The sequence below is a fragment of the Thalassophryne amazonica genome, chromosome 22 (assembly GCF_902500255.1).
Source record: "Thalassophryne amazonica chromosome 22, fThaAma1.1, whole genome shotgun sequence".
Taxonomy (NCBI): domain Eukaryota; kingdom Metazoa; phylum Chordata; class Actinopteri; order Batrachoidiformes; family Batrachoididae; genus Thalassophryne; species Thalassophryne amazonica.
Window position 1 is genome coordinate 32,381,453 of NC_047124.1, and position 18,284 is coordinate 32,399,736.

Sequence of the window (18,284 nt, forward strand, 5' to 3'; positions counted from 1 at the left end):
TTCAGGTGGATTTCACACGGCTGTCGGTTGCTTTTCAGTCGTATGATTATCCGAGAAATTGAGCATGAGCTGGACATGCCCCAACATGTCCTGTGAGGCTTCATCACGGCGTTGCTTTGCGCCATGCGGCTCCACCGCGACACGCGGAACTCCGCTCCTCTTTCCATGACAAAAACTCCTGTAACAGTGGAATGTGCCGTTCATTTCTAAACTGGAAGCTGTCTTGATCCGGTATGTCATCTGACTAGCACAGGAATTGTGAAACATCAGCACTTTTTCGGCACATTGAGACAGACGTGCGGAGGAGTTTCGCGCGTCGCGGTGGAGCCGCATGGCGCAAAGCAACGCCGTGATGAAGCTTCACAGGACATGTTGGGGCATGTCCAGCTCATGCTCAATTTCTCGGATAATCACACGACTGAAAAGCAACCGACAGCCATCTGAAATCCACCTGAAAGCCGTCCCGTGAGACCAACATGGAGGTGGTTTTGTGCCGTGTAATGAACGGCTCCGTGGCGCGTCCCTCCGCTTTTCTTTCCATGAAAAAAACTCCTGTAACAGTGGAATGTGCCGAAAAAGTGCTGATGTCCACGCCTTCTGCCTTTTTGTGAAAGTAAGATGACGTCCCGGATCAACAAAGCCTTCACGCTGGAAATGATCTGGTTATTCCAGCGGGGTTGGAGCCTGTTGATCGGCGCTCGGAGCGCGGCACGCTCTCAGCAGTTGTGGGCGGTCTTTAAACCGTCTGGATCACTCCTTATTCTGTGTAATCCCCATAAAATCATCCCTGAAAGCCATATTAATTTTCCGAACGGTGTCCACCTGGAGGTCTCTCACAGTTTCTGGAAAAAAATTGATGCAGCAAAGCTCCAAATCGTTCAGACATTTATTCGCAATAAAAAAAACGATGAGAGGGGTGGACCAGTGCCCACACAAAGCCTGCTCACAGGCGAATGACGCAACCGACAGGCGTGAAAAAACTCACATGCGCACGAAGGTTCAAGCTTGGCTGATGCAATCACACGTGATTCAAATCCATATGGTTTTTGAAAAAAATTAAAAGGTCGGATACTTTTCTCACAGACCTCGTATATAAACGTCACATTGTATTAAATCCCTCTCATCAAGAGGGCAAGACAAATGTGATCTGTCTGTTCCTCTGTAGATGACCCATGGTCACTGAAGTACAGTCATGAAATGAGCAGTTCGCTCATCTCATTCATGTCCACATCTGCTGGCGCGTGTCCTGCTGGCCCTCGTACATCTTGCTGACACGCGTGTCTTTGGATGGCGCGCCGCAAGACACCGCGTCATGTGGAACGGAGCTCACGTGGGTGACGTGACAGTCAGATCGCCTGCTGCGTGTTATGATCTGATGGTCCGTTTCAACCTGGGGGCAGCCTGTTCATGTGCACGCCGTGCGCATGCGCTCACTTGCTGCTGCCCGTCGCCACAGTGATATATGTTTTTATTTATGTCCACTTGATGACAGCAAACAGACACGTGCATCACAGTGGTCAGTTGTTAGTCCAGGTCCGTCCAAACACAGTACTGTCCAGCTGGGATGACCAAAAAGATAGATCTCCACAGTCGCTTCTGTCATAACCTCCTGTTCAGCACACACACCAAAGCCACACTTGTGGGGCACTTAGACAAATTTCACTGCGAGTACGACAGTGATTGTCTGCAGTCTGCTGTCGTACCAAGAGTGTGCCGCCACCTGCCGCGAGAGGGTTTGATGGGTTCGCGCAGTGTACACTGTGTCTTTCAGCCGCTGGTGTGCCCAAATAGTTGTAGCAACAGGTGTTAGAGACAGGTACGAAATTACGCTTACGATTCCTGCTTCATGCGCATTTAATGCGGAATTTGACCAAATTTGCATTATGTGTTAAGGGAGCCTAACATTATTTTTTGTGTATAAATGGACATTTTTTACAGGTTCACATGCAGATGGAGTTTAATGATAAGGCACTCCACTGGCCACAAACTGCTGATTTCTGACCCTTCTGCAGCCCCTAGACCACCACGTTGAAACCTGAATTTGATATTATTCAGTCATTTCAAGTTTTGCCTCTGAACAGAGAAGTGGCTATATGTGCACGTCACCCTGTGCATGTAAGCATGTTAGCATCTGTTCTTGACTACTGGACTCATATGCACGTTTGCTCGTGCTGATGGATTTGACTTTGAGCGCGCTTCTCAGCGCAATCTGCGCTGACAGCGCTGATCTCGTGCACATCAGCAGTGAGACGTGACTGACAAGCACTAATGAGCACTAATGATTGCAGACAGAACACCGATGGTTACAAAAATGTTTTTCAACGTCAACACTTGTAAAGTACATGCAAACACGAGCGCGCTGTTCTGTGTTCTTTAAACGCCGCACTTTGAATACTGCACACAAAGAAAGCATCTCTTACGCTCACACGTGCATGGGCCCTGAAATTCATTTGCAGTTATTGCCATTATGTACTACATTTTATGTAGTGTTGTCATTTTTACTGCCGTCCATTAATGCGCTCCGGCGTAGTTTTATGTGTCAGTGGGGGACCCAATGCTCTGTGTGGCACCGCACGGCAGCCTGTAGATGAGATTATAAACAGATCAAGTAGAAGCAAGGGTTTACTTTATGTCATTCCCGCGTGCCAAATCATCTCCTGCCGTATTTCCGTCACATTGTCATGGCACGTGTGCCGAATCACAACTAGTCAGTACTGGTTAGCGTGTAAAGAATGACGGAATTCTGCCAGCCTTTTCGGCTGTGATGCGTTTCCTGTTGTGAACATCATCATAGAGCAATACAATAATGGCTGTGCCCCCCCAGACAGCCACAGGGTTTTAGATGTTGGCTCCAAAAATTAGCCTTTGAGTATAATTCCCCCCATGAGCTTACACCTTCACAGTTTAATATCTATTCCATGATTCTATAAGATCCAAATCTGTGTGTCTCTTATATGTTATTTAGTCTTTTCTGGCGAAAAACACAAAGGTTAGCTTGCTAACATCACTAGCAAGTTCTCATACTGATATTAGCCATTTATCACCATGTATGTGAAGCTAGCCCATTAGCATCATATAATGTGATGCATGGTAGCATCGCATTACAAGACGAGTGAATTTTCATGCTGATGTTAGCCTGGTAATATTGCATTATCTGACTCCCATTATTATTATTCGTATTATGTGATACTAGTAAATTTTCATGTCCATGTTTTCTCATTAACATTGTATTATGTGATGACCATTTGCATTACATTGCACAACGTGAGCAAGTTTTAATGCTAAAGTTAGCCTGCTCCTATGGCATTATGTGCTGCCTATTAGCATTGTAGCATTATATAGCATCCATCAGGTATATATACCATATATAGGTCCATCGGGACTAAAACCTCAAGACACAAAAACAGCTTCTTTCTGTCCGTAGCTACACTTATACATAATGCCAAACACCCCAACTTGCCCTCTCCCCCCACTCCCACAAAGTACAAACTGAATACTGTACATCTGCATGCCTGCACAGCCCCAATCCACTATATTTATTTGACAGTAAACATAGTTTTTCCCATTCGTCTATTTGACTCCTTTACTTCTTGAAGAAGTATTTTCCTTTTCTTTTATTGTTGTTTGTGCACCATTATTTCTTACAAAAGTATGTTTTTGTTTCTTTTTTCTTTTCTTTTATTATTGTTAACGCACAAATGACACTCGATCAAATTCCTTGTATGTGAGAACTTGCTTGGCAATAAATTCGATTCTGATTCTATGATGCTTGTGAGTTTTCATGCTAATGTTAGCCGATTAGCATCATATTATGTGATACCCGTTAGCATTGCATTACATGTTCCTAGCAAGTTTTTATGCAATGTTAGCTTGTTAGTATCCAGTTGTGTGACACTCATTGACATTGCAGGAAATTCCTGAGCGTTAAACCCAGGTCTAGATATTGGTAGTCCAACTTCTTTCACAATGTGGTTCCTGCTTTGCTAGTTTTGACATGGAAAAAAAAACCTAGACAAAAGGGTGCAGTTAATTCGCAGGACAAATTCAGAACATTTCTTATGTCCATTTTGGATTAATGACTGTTCTCCTTTTGTCAACAGTTTTTTAGGCCATACTGAGGTCAAATTTCTATCAGATGTCTCCAACTCTTTCACCAGTTCCTTGGGTGTGATCGTGAGGTTCTGTTGAATATGTAGAACAAATTTAAATTTCTTGGCTGGCAACTTGGGCCTCCTTTCTCAATTATATAAATCAATGTTTCACCTAAACTTTTTTACAGACTCACTGATACAAATTTGCAAAGTAAAATCACTTATCGGTGTCAGGTGGATGTCTTCTATTTGTTAAATAAATCCTTATTGTATGAATACAATCCCACAGTCATGGAAAGTCTGATGGCCACATCACCAAAATTTAATAATTGCTGCACTGAAAAAAACAAATTACTGCTGTGCGCTGATCCTGAAAAAAATTCCTCCATGTGTGCTTTTCCTTGAAAGGTTTCTTTGTGTTGAAAACATCAAAATTAAGTGTTTTCAATTCAATCAGGAAGTTATTTTTGATTTTCTGAGTGTTTATTGACATGGCAGGACCACGTGATATTCTCCAACCTCTAGGATTGGCTGTGAGTGACTGATCATCTCGAGGGAAGATGGAGACTACAGCTAAGAAGTTGTACTTTCAGGAAGTGGCCCAACAACGTGTCTGTGAAATTCTAGCTCTGATTTATTAATAGAAATATGACAAAAAATTGATTGGGATGCACATAAAATTGACTCCACACACATTGATGAAATAGAATATGTTATGTTCAGCAGGAGAAAAACGTTTTGACAGTTTTAGTTGTAATTTTCTTCGATTTTTCTTCCCAAATGACACTTGACCTCCTGCTCCTTAACTCTCCGCAGATTCCAAGGATTCTCCACCTGAAGCCCAGCCGAGGGCCCGTCTCTGGGGGAACGATTGTCAACATCACCGGCAGCCACCTTGATGCTGGGAGCAATGTGTCAGTCATGTTTAAGGACCAGCCGTGCACTTATCTCAGGTTAGCAGAGAATGAGCCGGGGCTGACCCTGTCAATGACGTTTCAGCAACCAATTAAAAGATCTGTCAGCATCATGGTTCAGCTCCATGCACACAAACAGGTGTCCACACCGTTTAAAGTACAGACTAAATCTCCCTGACTTTCTCATTTTGTCCTGGGTACTGTGTAATCACAACGTAACGCATTTACCAAGTTAGAATTTTTTTTTTTTTTTTTAAGTTTTGCTGCTTTGAAATATTTTATTTGACATCGTGGTTTCTTTGGTTATTATAAATTTTTCTTAATTTCGCCTCTGTGTGGCATCAAACAGTGATTGTTGTGTAGACTTTCAGCTTTGATACAAGGGGTTTTACATAAACTAATTACAGCCATTTGTATCAACTGTCCCTCTATTTTCAGAGCCCATAAGTAATCGGACAAACTAAATATAAGAATTAGTTTTTAATACAAATTATCACTTTTAAAGCCAGTTTTTTTTTTCCTGACATTGGGATGGATACACAAACATTTCCGAGGGTTCTGTGTCTATGATTGGAGAATTTGTGTATCCACAGGGGTGTAAAGTAGGTCACAGTGTCATGCAGGTGTTATTGCTGGCTACAACTTGACACAGTCCATGCAGTATGCAGTCATGCTCAAACTGTTGCATTTCAGTGACATGCAGATTTGGGATCAGCATTAAATGCCCTTAACAACCATTAAATCAAATCAGAGTAAACACACCTGGAAAAGCGCAAAACCCCACCTTGCTGCTTCACCTCAGGTAGCTCTGGTGGCCGCTGTTCACTTTGGAATCCGTTAATACTTGCACTTGTGTCCACTTTTTTGATAACACAGCGCTGTGCTCCTGACACACTCTGGTTCAAAGGGGAGGACATTAATCTCACCGGTTGAACTGATCTTCAGATTACAACATAGCCCAGGCTGAATGAACATGGTAAATCCAACCCCTTGGTACCCAGTGCCTGGCCTTGTGACAGTATTTCCTGCATTTTAAACAGCAGTGTGCGATCAAACAAACATGCCACATATTGATTGTGAAGGGAAGTACACAGTCAAGTGGACCTTGGTGGGTCATTGTTTTTCATTGACTGCTGTGAGATGTAAGAGATCTGTCTGAAACTTAAGTGAATAAAAATTGCAGAAGGAGAAATGAACAGCTCTGGTAAAGAAAAAAACGTTGATTAAGCCTTGGGTGCATCTACTGGGTTTAATTTGATTTATACACTATGGTGGTTTCACTTTAGCTCCATTAGGCCAGAGTTTTTTTTAATTAATGTGGTTTATGGGTCTGTCAACCTTAAAAGAGCTTAAAGTGGAAAAATAAATAAATGAATAAAAAAAAAAATTGAGCATCCCCTTGGTTTTTTTCCCCACCAACCTCTCAGTTGAATTTTTTTTTACTTTTTTTGGCTGAGGTGGTGGTGGTGGGGAGGACTCTACAGTACCTCTTCCACATTTCTGAACACTATTTCTCATATTTAAAGCTAATTTTAATTTCCACTGCAGTTCCATCATGTAGGTTGTGTATTTGCTGCCATAGAAATATGGTTCTTTGTTTATTCACCCAACAGTAGATCACAGCTAGAAATTCTTTATCCGTCCCGTAAAACCTGATACCAGTGTGAAGTGAGCGCAGAACACTCAGTGTGGTCTGACTACATTTCCCAGTCCTCATCGGTTGCTGTAGGAGTGATTACTGGTGAAAAACAGTGCCACAAGACTTCAAAAAATAAAAGAAACATTCTGGGTGCACCTGAAATGCAAATCCTAAAAACATGTTCAGAAATGTGGAAGCAGTACTGCAGTTATTCACATCCTTCTTATTCCTGCCATTTACTTAAAACCTGTGTTAAAACTCTCCAGTGTAGATCAACTATCCTACTTGAAATTAAAGTCTCAGACAGAATACATTCAATCATCTAATTGGTCCATAACCCCATTAATAAATATATTTAAACTACAATAATCTGGGTCAGAAGTGTATATGCATATTGTGCAGATCTCCGTGATCTTAAAAATGTCCAGAGTCCGTGTACATTTTTAAGTCAAGACTTTTTTTTTCTTATGAATTGTTTTTATTTTTTATCTGTTTTATTCTTTTACTTGTTTTTAATTATGTATTTGAATTTTTTATTCATTTTTAATTATTTATTTAATTTTTATAGTGAATTGTTCTGTGTGATTAAATTAAATTGAAATTTAAATTGATCTATTACCACACCAAAATTCACCCATATCAGTCAAGAACTGAGTGAGAAGAAACATTTTTTTTGTTTTTGTGGTTAATGACCTAAATACCTTATTGGTATTTGCTATTAAGCCAATTAGTGTAGGCTATATGCACCCTGGATCAGCTGTGCTTCATCCCAAAAATGAGATGAGTTGGTGAAGAACTGAAGAAGAAACATTTTTATAAAAAGTAGTGCGTAATTAACTCTAAATTAGCCCATAACTTTATTATTAATTGTAATTAAGCCAATCTTTTTCAACGACGTTCATACATCCATATATATAGTGAGTAGACCTACCTCACATAAAAAATCTCTCAAATCAACCAACAACTGGGGGAGAAGAAGCATTTTTTGTACAAAATTTGGACAACACAGACCAATGACAGACACCACAACATAGCCTGAGCTCATCGGCCTGTCGGACAGATGAACTAGTGACTGTAATTCCTTCATGGTTAATGCAATTTTCTTGAATTAAAGCTGAAAGTCGACATGACAGTCACATCGTGATTGCTGTGTGGCCCACCACCAGAGGGCGCCCTGCCTGAAGTGCGGGCTTCAGGCACGAGGGCGCTGCCGCCACGGACACAGCCGGGGGTGACAGCTGTCACTCATCTGTCACCCATCTACACTTCATCATACCACTCCATAAAAACCGGACATCATCTCCACCTCGTTGCCGAGATATCATCGACCTGTGAAGGTAATATTCTCAGCCTTAAAACTAACTGTGTCTTAGTCTGAACTCGTTTTACAGCTGTTTTCCTGTGGAGTGCCTTATCTGGGAGATTGGCGTAATCAGCGATGGCTTCGCTTCACACCCCAGCCAGATAAGTGTTTGAGACAGGAGCTGCACGAGCGTATGTGAGAGGTGGAGGTGGAATCTCCACTATTGTTGTTACTGGGTGTGCACACACCCACATCTTATTGTTTCTGCTCCTCGCCAGCGGTACCAGATCCGACATTCGGAGACGGTGGCCACCTGGGGACTCGGGACTTGGCGGCTCCAGTATTCTCCAGGTTCGGTGGCGGAGGAAATCGTGTGGTTCCGGTTCTTCTCAGGACAGACGTCTTCTATCCTCGAGCCTGCCCACACGTCACCTTTGTGGACTGACTGTTTGCAAAATTCTGTATTCCTCTGTATTGTGGTTGTGCTCATTCACAACAGTAAAGTGTTCATATTCGACTCTTTCATTGTCCGGTCCGTTCATTTACGCCCCCTTTTGTGGGTCTGTGTCACTACACTTTCCCAACTGTCATTCCAACTGTGGTGATGTACAGAGACAAAATGGAAAAAAAATTGTCATTCTCCAAAACTTATGGATCCAGCTATGATTTGTGCACAATTCTAAGTTCAGCCGATCAACTCAACCGTCTGTCCTAAGTTTGAACTTGTCTTGGTGTCTCGTCTCCTGCTGTGACTTCAGGCGGGGCGGTCAGTGGCTCACCTGTCGCACTCACGCATCGCTGCATGGCAGTGAAAACGTTTCTGTGTCCGTGAGCTTGGACAAGGCCCACCTCCAGAAAGACCTGCGCTTTGAGTATGTGGACGACCCCACCATCACCAAGATAGAACCCGAGTGGAGCATCTTCAGGTACGTAGGATGGCTAAAATGTGCACGGCTGAATTCTTAGCCAATTTTAAATGATAAACTGTGATCAGCAGACTTGATCAAGAAAACATGATCTTAGATCAAGACAGACATAATTTAACCAACAACAACTGGTGATGACTGATGTCTAAATTCTGTCTCTGCAGTGGATATACTCCAGTGACCGTGACAGGAACTAACCTGGACGTCATTCAGACCCCACTCATCCGAGCCAAGTACAACAGCCACGAGACACTTAACGTAAGTGAAAGAAAACACCCTGAATGTGAGCAAATAAGATCCTTGAGGGCTAAGTAATTTTGAACTTGATAATAAACAATGGTTCTTTATGAAATATTTGTCCAAGGACAAACACTTTTACATGTGTAAAAAAATATGATTGAATTTAACTCACAAATCAACACAGAATTAATTAATTAGCTGCATTTTCCAACTGATAAAGTTAGAACGTATGATCTGGGAAAACTTTAAGGGGTCAGAGGGGTGTCATTGGGCTGTGGTCTTGTTTTAACAAGTCAAGTGCAGGAACACACACCACGCTACAACCATTAGACCACAGAACCACCATGGGTCCTTGGTAGCAAACGCACATCTATCTGCTATAACTAGGTGAAGTGTTGGCGGTCCATTGACCTTCTCCACACACTAGGGTCTTCAGCACTCATAGAAACAGAGCCTGCATCACAATGCAAGTGATGCTCCTCACCGCAGTCTCCTTAAGGGCACATTCACACTCTGACGATTATCCTGGCATTTGCAGACGAAGAGTGAAAAGTTGATTAACGTCGACCGGTGCTGAGGTCTAAGCTAAGCTGACGCCAGTCGGGAAACGATGAACATCAGTTTATTGTGGTCCCTGGAAAATTTTCAACATTCTTAAACTCTTTAGATTGTCGTTCCTCTTCACCTTTGCAACAACAAAAAAGAATTAAAAGCTGCAGAGGTCAACCCTTATCAAATTCTTCTGTTCTCTATTCAGCCTACTCACCCAGGGGAGGGCAGACAAAGCCTTCTGGGATCTGACTCAAACACAAGGGAGTAACCTAAGGTGGCATTGATATCTTCTCATGTGAGCACGAGCCACGTGGAGCATCTGTCCTCACGGTGACACGACCTCAGGCATTGTCTCTGAGTTTCGCTACAGACACCCTGAGCTTGAACATGAGTGCAAAGATTTTTTTCCCCCCATGTTAATTGTACATTTAATTCTCTTTGCAGCATCTCCAGCTTCTTTATCTTTATTTACTTATTTTTCCTTCATGACAGTGATGTCCCAGAGACTTTGCAGGAATTGTCAAGTCTGATGTTGACGTCGCCAATTAGGGTGACAGGTTGTAGTTTTAGAGGCTGTATGGCAGAGGTGAAGGCAGAAATGTGAATTAGACCTGTCGTTGACTTGTCATTGCCCAAACAGAGAAATGGAGATGTAAGGACGTTGAAGCGTGTGTAGCATGACAGTGACACATCACGGGTACTGTCCTTATTCATACAAATGGCTCAGATGGTACAATACAGAAGAATTTTTAAGCATACAACAAGGAGATGTTCAGGAAAATAATTTAGTAGTTCCTCTGAGATTACAGCCTACACACTAAGGTAGAAATGCACCTGTCTGATGTTTTGGATCAGTATCAGGCCGATATTTGCAAAAATGACTGGATCACATATCATAAATTAAAAAAAAATCTGGTCCAATCAGAATCCTGTAATGCACGTTTCAGTCATGCTGTTGACTATGTATATTTTCCTTTAGAGAAGTAGAGTATTTGTATCACAATTTGAGCTGCTGTTTTGTTATCCACTGAGCAGCATAGGTTAGCAAAGTACATATAAATGTGTTTATTAAGAGATTAATGGTTTTAAGACAAAAAAAAGTATAGGATTGGTATAATACCAGTAGATACTGAAGGTTTCGGTATCTGTGTAGTATCGGGCATGAAAAGTGGTAGTGTGCCGTCCCTACACTCAGAGAGGTTACAGTAAAAAGTTAGCCATACACTATACGTTGCATATGTGTTACATCTTTGAAACAGGTAGTAACGTAGATAGAACACACAGACATGTAGTGTATGGTCATCTTAAGGCTCTGGTTGAAGAATTCATCCTAAAATGCTCACTTGTCTTCATCTCTTCAAGTCTTCCTTCCTTCCATCTTGCTACCTGTCAGCGTTAGTGTAAGTTACAGTGAGGAAAATAAGTATTTGAACACCCTGCGATTTTGCAAGTTCTCCCACTTAGAAATGATGGAGGTGCATGTCCACTGTGAGAGACATAATCTAAAAAAAAAAAAAAAAAATCCAGAAATCACAATGTATGATTTTTTAATAATTTATTTGTATGTTACTGCTGCAAATAAGTATTTGAACACCTGTGAAAATCAATGTTAATATTTGGTACAATAGCCTTTATTTGCAATTACAGAGGTCAAACGTGTCCTGTAGTTTCTCACCAGGTTTTCACACACTGCAGTAGGGATTTTGGTCCACTCCTCCATACAGATCTTCTCTAGATCTTTCAGGTTTGGAGTTTCAGCTCCCTCCAAAGATTTTCTATTGAGTTCAGGTTTGGAGACTGGCCAGGCCACTGCAAGACCTTGAAATGCTTCTTAAGGAGCCCCTCCTTAGTTCCCCTGGCTGTGTGTTTGGGGTCATTGTCATGCTGGAAGACCCAGCTATGACCCATCTTCAATGCTCTTACTGAGGGAAGGAGGTTGTTTGCCAAAATCTCGCAATATATGACCCCATCCATCCTCCCATCAATATGGTGCAGTGGTCCTGTCCCCTTTGCAGAAGAGCACCCCCAGAATATGATGTTTCCACCCCCATGCTTCACGGTTGAGATGGTTTTCTTGGGGATGTTCTCATCCTCTAAACATGGTAAGTGAAGTTGATTCTAAAAAGCTCTATTCTGGTCTCATCTGACCACATGACCTTCTCCCATGCCTCCTCTGGATCATCCAGATGGTCACTGGTGAACTTCAAACGGGCCTGGAGATGTGCTGGCTTGAGCAGGGGGACCTTGCTGCCCTGCAGGATTTTAAACCATGACAGCATCATGTGTTACTAATGTAATCTTTGTGACTGTGGTCCCAGCTCTCTTCGGGTCATTGACCAGGTCCTCCTGTGTAGTTCTGAGCTTTCTCAGAATCATCCTTACCCCACAAAGTGAGATCTTGCATGGAATCCCAGACCGAGGGAGATTGACAGTCATCTTGTGTTTCTTCCACTTTCTACTAAATAATCATAACAGTTGTTGTCTTCTACCAAGCTGCTTGCCTGTTGTCCTGTAGTCCATCCCAGCCTTGTGCAGGTCTACAGTTTTGTCCCTGGTGTCCTTAGACAGCTCTTTGGTCTTGGCTATGGTGGACAGGTTGGAGTGTGATTGATTGAGTGTGTGAACAGGTGTCTTTTTTACAGGTAACAAGTTCAAACAGGTGCAATTAATACAGGTAAAGAGTGCAGAATAAGAGGGATTCTTAAAGAAAAATTAAAAGGTCTGTGAGAGCCAGAATTCTTGCTGAATTGCAGGTGTTCAAATACTTATTTGCAGCAGTAACATACAAATAAATTATTAAAAAATCATACATTGTGATTTCTGGATTTTTTTTTTAGATTATGTCTCTCACAGTGGACATGCACCTAAGATGAAAATTTCAGACCCCTCCATGATTTCTTAGTGGGAGAACTTGCAAAATCGCAGGGTGTTCAAATACTTATTTTCCTCACTGTATTATAATCGTGTATGGAATAACTCAGAAAAGGGTGAGCAGATTATCACCAAATTTGGTAGGAATATTCTGTGGTTGGTTGTGTGTAGATGATTACCTTTTGGAGCAGATCAGTCCAAAGCCAAAAGAGAGATGATATATGCATCACCATCACCAGTTGTGCAGCTTCATGATGAAGTGGTATAGCGGAGGAATTTCATTTCGAGAATGTGAAATTTCAGATGCAGCTTGCCAGAAGGCACATAGGAAACAGAACCTAGATATGTTTTCCTGTTTTACAAACCTCCATGAATGAGGCTGTGAAAGTTTGTCCACTCACATCTACAAAAACCTGTAGTTCTTTCAGAGCTGTCTGGATGTCATGGGGGCTTCCCTCATGAAACATCTTCCAGCTTGTTCAGTCCATTTTTGAGAGCTGCCAACTTGAAGGAGATTTCCCAAACAGCTACATACTGTTTGTATTTATTATTATCGCGGGGACAGGCCCACTGACGGCGTGGACAACCGCTGCATGTGGTGCTGTGTTGACTTCTCATCTTGTTTATATTATGATGTGTGTTTTTCTGTTTCTTCAGCTTTGTGAAACTTTGTAAAACTTTGTTATTAAAATGGCCTAAACATTGGGTCGCCCCTTTGAGTCTGGTCTGCTTGAGGTTTCTTCCTCAAATAACCAAAGGAAGTTTTTCCTTGCCACTGTCACCTGTGTGCTTGCTCTGTGGGTTGGTAACGGCCCTTTCACACATAGTGCGAATATGTACAACTCAGAGCAACTCCTGGTGGAACAGCTTGTATGGGCGCACCACAAAACATTGTGCCGATGGGCAGGCGTGCACAATGCCGGTGTGATAGTTTGTGCACACGGAAACACAGTGCGAGCAGCTGCACGATGTGTAACCACATCTGCACGATGTGTAACCACATCGTGCAGCTGCTTTAAAAATAATAATTAAAAAAAATACATGTCACCCATGGGATTCGAACCCGCGCTTTTCAAAAGCTCTGATTCCCAGTCAGAAACTTTACCAGTGAGCTACCATCGCTGGCCTGTGAAAGGTGCAGGAAACTGCCTGATATCAGGAAGGACATGGAAGTATTTTAAAAAAACACACCATATAAAAACATCACATTATATTGAATCCCTCTTATCAAGCGCACAATACAAATATGATCCGTCTGTAGATGATCCATGGTCACTGACATACAGTCATGAAATGACAGGAATGAGAAGCAGTTTGCTCATCTCATCACGTCCACATTTGCTGGTGTGTGTCCAGCCGGCCCGCGCATGTGTCCTACCCAACACGTGTCTTGTTGACATCACGACACAGGACTGACACATAGTCATGTGGAACAGAGCTCACGTGGGTGACGTGACAGATCGCCTGCTGCGTGTTCTGATCTGATGGTCCGTATCAACCTGGGTGCAGCGTGTCAATGGCTGCAGCGTGCGCGCGCACGCTTGCTCACTGCAGTCCATCCCCACAGCGACATATGTTTTTATTTATGTCCATGTGATGACAGCAAGCAGACACGCACATCACAGTGGGCAGTTATTAGTCCCTGTCCATCCAAACACAGTACGTGTTGTCCAGCTGGGATGTCCAGATCCACAGATCTCCACAGCCGCTTCTGTTGGCGGCCACTCCCCCTGTCAGTTCAGCGCACACACCAAAGCCACACTCCTGGGGCACTGACAAATTTCACTGCCAGCACAGCAGTGATTGTCTGCTGACTGTTGTTGTGTTAATAGTGCGAATGGCCACACATTTTGTAAGTGCCATGTGAGCGGTGTTAGATGTTTGTGCGTGTCACCTGGAATTTGGCTGACACCTGCCGTGAGAGGGTTTGATGGGCTCGCACAGCGCACACTCTGTCTTTCAGCCGCTGGTGTGCACAAATAGTTGTAGCAACAGTTGTACGAGGCAGCTACGATTCCTGCTTCATGCGCACTTTATGTGCAAATCGACCAAATTTGCATGTGTGAAGGAGCCCTAAGGTTAGACCTTACTTGTGTAAAGCACCTTGAGGCAGCTTGTTGTGATTTTTAAATTAAATAAATTGAATTGTATTTCTGATTTATGTAAATGAAGTCAGACATATTTCCTTGACTTGGAAATGTTCATGTCTGAGAAAACTGTCTGTAAAAGTGATTATTTACTCCTTACATTTAGAGTCAAGTTTCCCCATCCCAACTATTTTGGACTGTGCTGCAGACCTTAATGCAGGAATAGAAGTATTTGTACAAATGAAGTGAAGTTGACCACAAAATAAATATGTAATCTTGGGTTCATTCTGTATCACTGCCTCTGGTTTTGCCTTTTCCATATCATCCCAACATTGTCTCATTAGGAGTTTGTACTCTTTCATTTCTTTTCACTCTTGGGCACAACAAATGTGCAGCAGTACCCTCGCCCTCTCTGGTCGGCTCAGACCTGAATGGAGTTTCACCATCGTTCACATTCCCACATCCGTCGACGTAGTCGAGCGGTGAGGAGAAAAGATGAGTGTGTGAATAAGAGCTTCTCAGAAAAGAAAAGATCACAGAGAGAAATAATGGGATGGGGCTTACAGACGTGATGAGAGGCAGAGGGTCTCTTCCTGGAAGGTAATGAAGAAAGGGTAGCACCTGGTTATCACTAAATCTTCACACATCAAAGCTTGATTGTAGAAAGACCGCACGTGCTCGTCTGTAACGGCACCTCATTTGCAGGCTTCCTTTGAGGAGAAATACTCCAACCGGCTCTTTATGGTGGAGGAGCTTCCAATTTGGATCAAGTCTCCAGTGGGTTTCTTTGAAATCAGACCTTGGAATATGAAAGATGCACACTGATAATACTTGTCAGAATCATAAGTTTTGACCTGCTGCCAGAATGTGCTGCACTAGTAGTAAAACGCACAAAAGTTTCCAGAAATATCTCGTAAATATCTTTGTGTCTGCTTTGTGCCAGTTGTGCCAGGTGCTAAGCCCGACCACAATGCTGTGCCAGGCCCCGGAGCTGCCTGTCAGCCTGGCGAAGCAGCAAGAGGTGTCTGAACGACCAGATGAGTTTGGTTTTAAACTGGATGATGTGCAGGCTCTGATGACGCTCAACAACACCAATTTTATCTACTACCCCAATCCTGAGTTTGAACCCCTCAGTGTGTCCGGCGTCCTGGAGCTGAAACCTGGATCACCCATCATACTGAAGGTAACCCGAAAAAGGGTCAACCTGTGTATTTTTACACTTTAATACAGTTTAGCTTTCATGTTAAACCTCTTCAAAGTGCCACAACTCTGAATATGTGGAGAAAATATCCTGCAGTAAATGACTTTGGCCTGAAAACTGGCACATTTTAGTCATCTGTGGCACATGTTACCAAATCAGACCATTTACTGGGGGACACAGCGTATTTATTTCTCTTTATTCTTGAGGATGCATCACCTTTGATTAGCTTACTAAAGAGATATATAAAATTACCAGTAAAATTAGAGTCAGATGCAAATATGTCAAATTTAGATTACAAATCTAATCTAAATAAATTAAAAGAAAACTTGTTTTCTACATATGTAGAGATTTCACACTAATTGTATACTTTTTATACAAATCCACAGTAGACCTGGGGATAATTGGGACTGACTAAAACTCAATAGATGCCGTGACAGAGAGACAAACTAAAAGCTAAAGCTCAACCCATACTCCAAACCTTCAACCATATATATACTGCAGGATTATTTTTGTAATTCAGGTCCCTGCAATATTTTATGAAAACTGTTGCAGTTTTTCATTTATTAGTATTATTATTATTAGTAGTATTAGTAGTAGTAGTAGTAGTAGTAGTAGCAGCAGCAAAACCTATGTGTGTGCAACATACATATGCAACTATCATTATTGTAAGTTTTAGACCCCATATGATATGGATTTTTTGGGTGCCTATGCTGATATTTGAGATTAAAAATGAGCAATGTACGAGGATAGGCTGAAAAGTTCTAAGGCTCCCCATGAAGGAATAACGCATTAACTGCATTATAGTGAGCCTTAGAACTTTTCAGCCTACCCTCGTCTCCCAATATATACATTAAAAATTGCAATGATTCATAAAATTTCACTATAAAACCCTTATGACAAAGGAGTGTAATTGAATCTTGATGTTTTATAGTTTAAAAATGAAATTTCTTATCTTATTTCTTAAATGCGCCAAAAGGGTGCTGTGTCACTGGTTGTACAGTCAAAAAAAAATACAAAATTAGGGCCTAAAGCAACTGACAATGTTGTTCTGCTGTGCACAAAGTAACACTGTCACCAGTTTTGAAAACGCATGCACACTGAGAAACTCAAAACTGGCATATTCACATTTAATCGGGAAAAATGCTCTCACTCGTAAAACAAAAAACTGGGGCTGCAACTAACGATTATTTTAGAAGTCGATTAATCGGTTGATTATTTTTTCAATTAATCATTTTTTTATTTTTTACTTACATGTGAGTTTTGCCATTTTTTTTTAAGTGAGTTATCATTAAAAGGCCTTTATCACGCAACATCAACGTTTGAGCTTGTAATAAAGTTATGATGTTATATTCTCGTCAAAAACATACCTGGAGTAATGTTTTATTTTATTTTGCACAAACATACATACGAGGTCTGTTAGAAAAGTAAAGGACCTTTTTATTTTATGCAAAAAATATATGGATTTGATTCATATGTTTTTACGTCAGCTCTCCACAATTTCTCTTATACTCACTCGACTGGTAAGCCACTGAAAGCCGAGATAGGCATGTCCCAACTTGTCCTCTAACACTCCAAAACGGAGGTGTTCTTTGTGTCGCTCCATCAGCGGCTCCGTCATGACGCGCGAAGCCTCCACGCGGCTTTCCATGACAAAATCTCTTGTTAAAAGTGAAATCTGCCGGAAAATGGCTGATGTCCAGCTCTTGTGATAACCAGAGAAATTGCACACAATGGTCCCGGAGCCATACAGCCATCCGTTTAGAAATGAAATGGTCGTTTCTGCGTGTCGATTGCGGCTCGGAGCACGGCGCTCCGTGCGCCATTGTGGGCCGTCCTTAAAGCGGTAGTAACACTCCTTAATCTCTGTGAAGCCCAAAAATTTTTTACCGAAAGCCAAATGAATTTTCCGAATGGTTTCCAGCTGCCTGTCTCTAACAGTTTCTGAAAAAATTCTGATGGAGCAAAGCCCAAATCATTCCGCCATTTCCTCGCAATGAAAAAACGACGAGAGGGGTGGACCAGTGCTCACTCAAAGCCTGCCCACAGGCGAATGACGCAACCGACAGGCGTGAAAAAACTCATGCATGCGCACGAAGGTTCAAGCTTGGCTGACGTAAAAACATATGAATCAAATCCATATATTTTTGCATAAAATAAAAAGGTCCGTTACTTTCTAACAGACCTCGTACATCACTGACACACCACAAAGAGATTTCCATCAGGTTTCACCCGATTATGAGTATTTTTAGATGCCTACAGCAACTGTCTCAACCACTGACAACATGTTACAGCAAGAGTCCACAAATGTATTTTAAAAGCTTGACTAAAGTGTAATATGTTATATTTAAGAAGATATTTTCATGAAAAAAGACACAAATGTGCAGTTTACTGCATTTTATTTTTTTCTTGTGTAAAAACACAGCTTAGATGTGGTTTGACAGAAACAAATTGTCATTAAAC

General features: G+C 41.9%; 1 protein-coding gene and 1 long non-coding RNA gene across 2 annotated transcripts in view; one reads left to right on the forward strand and one right to left on the reverse strand.

Annotated features, from left to right (window-relative positions):
- The window catches only part of plxna4 (plexin A4), a 658,913-nt gene that overhangs the window by 540,195 nt on the left and 100,434 nt on the right, over positions 1–18,284 (forward strand). The window contains exons 15-18 of the mRNA XM_034163939.1: positions 4,908–5,044; positions 8,706–8,873; positions 9,038–9,131; positions 15,567–15,806. Coding sequence (XP_034019830.1) covers positions 4,908–5,044; positions 8,706–8,873; positions 9,038–9,131; positions 15,567–15,806 — 639 coding nt within the window. The remainder of the gene's footprint in view (positions 1–4,907; positions 5,045–8,705; positions 8,874–9,037; positions 9,132–15,566; positions 15,807–18,284) is intronic.
- Positions 1–18,284, reverse strand: part of LOC117504477 — a 757,689-nt gene that overhangs the window by 170,849 nt on the left and 568,556 nt on the right. The gene's annotated exons all lie outside the window — the stretch shown is intronic.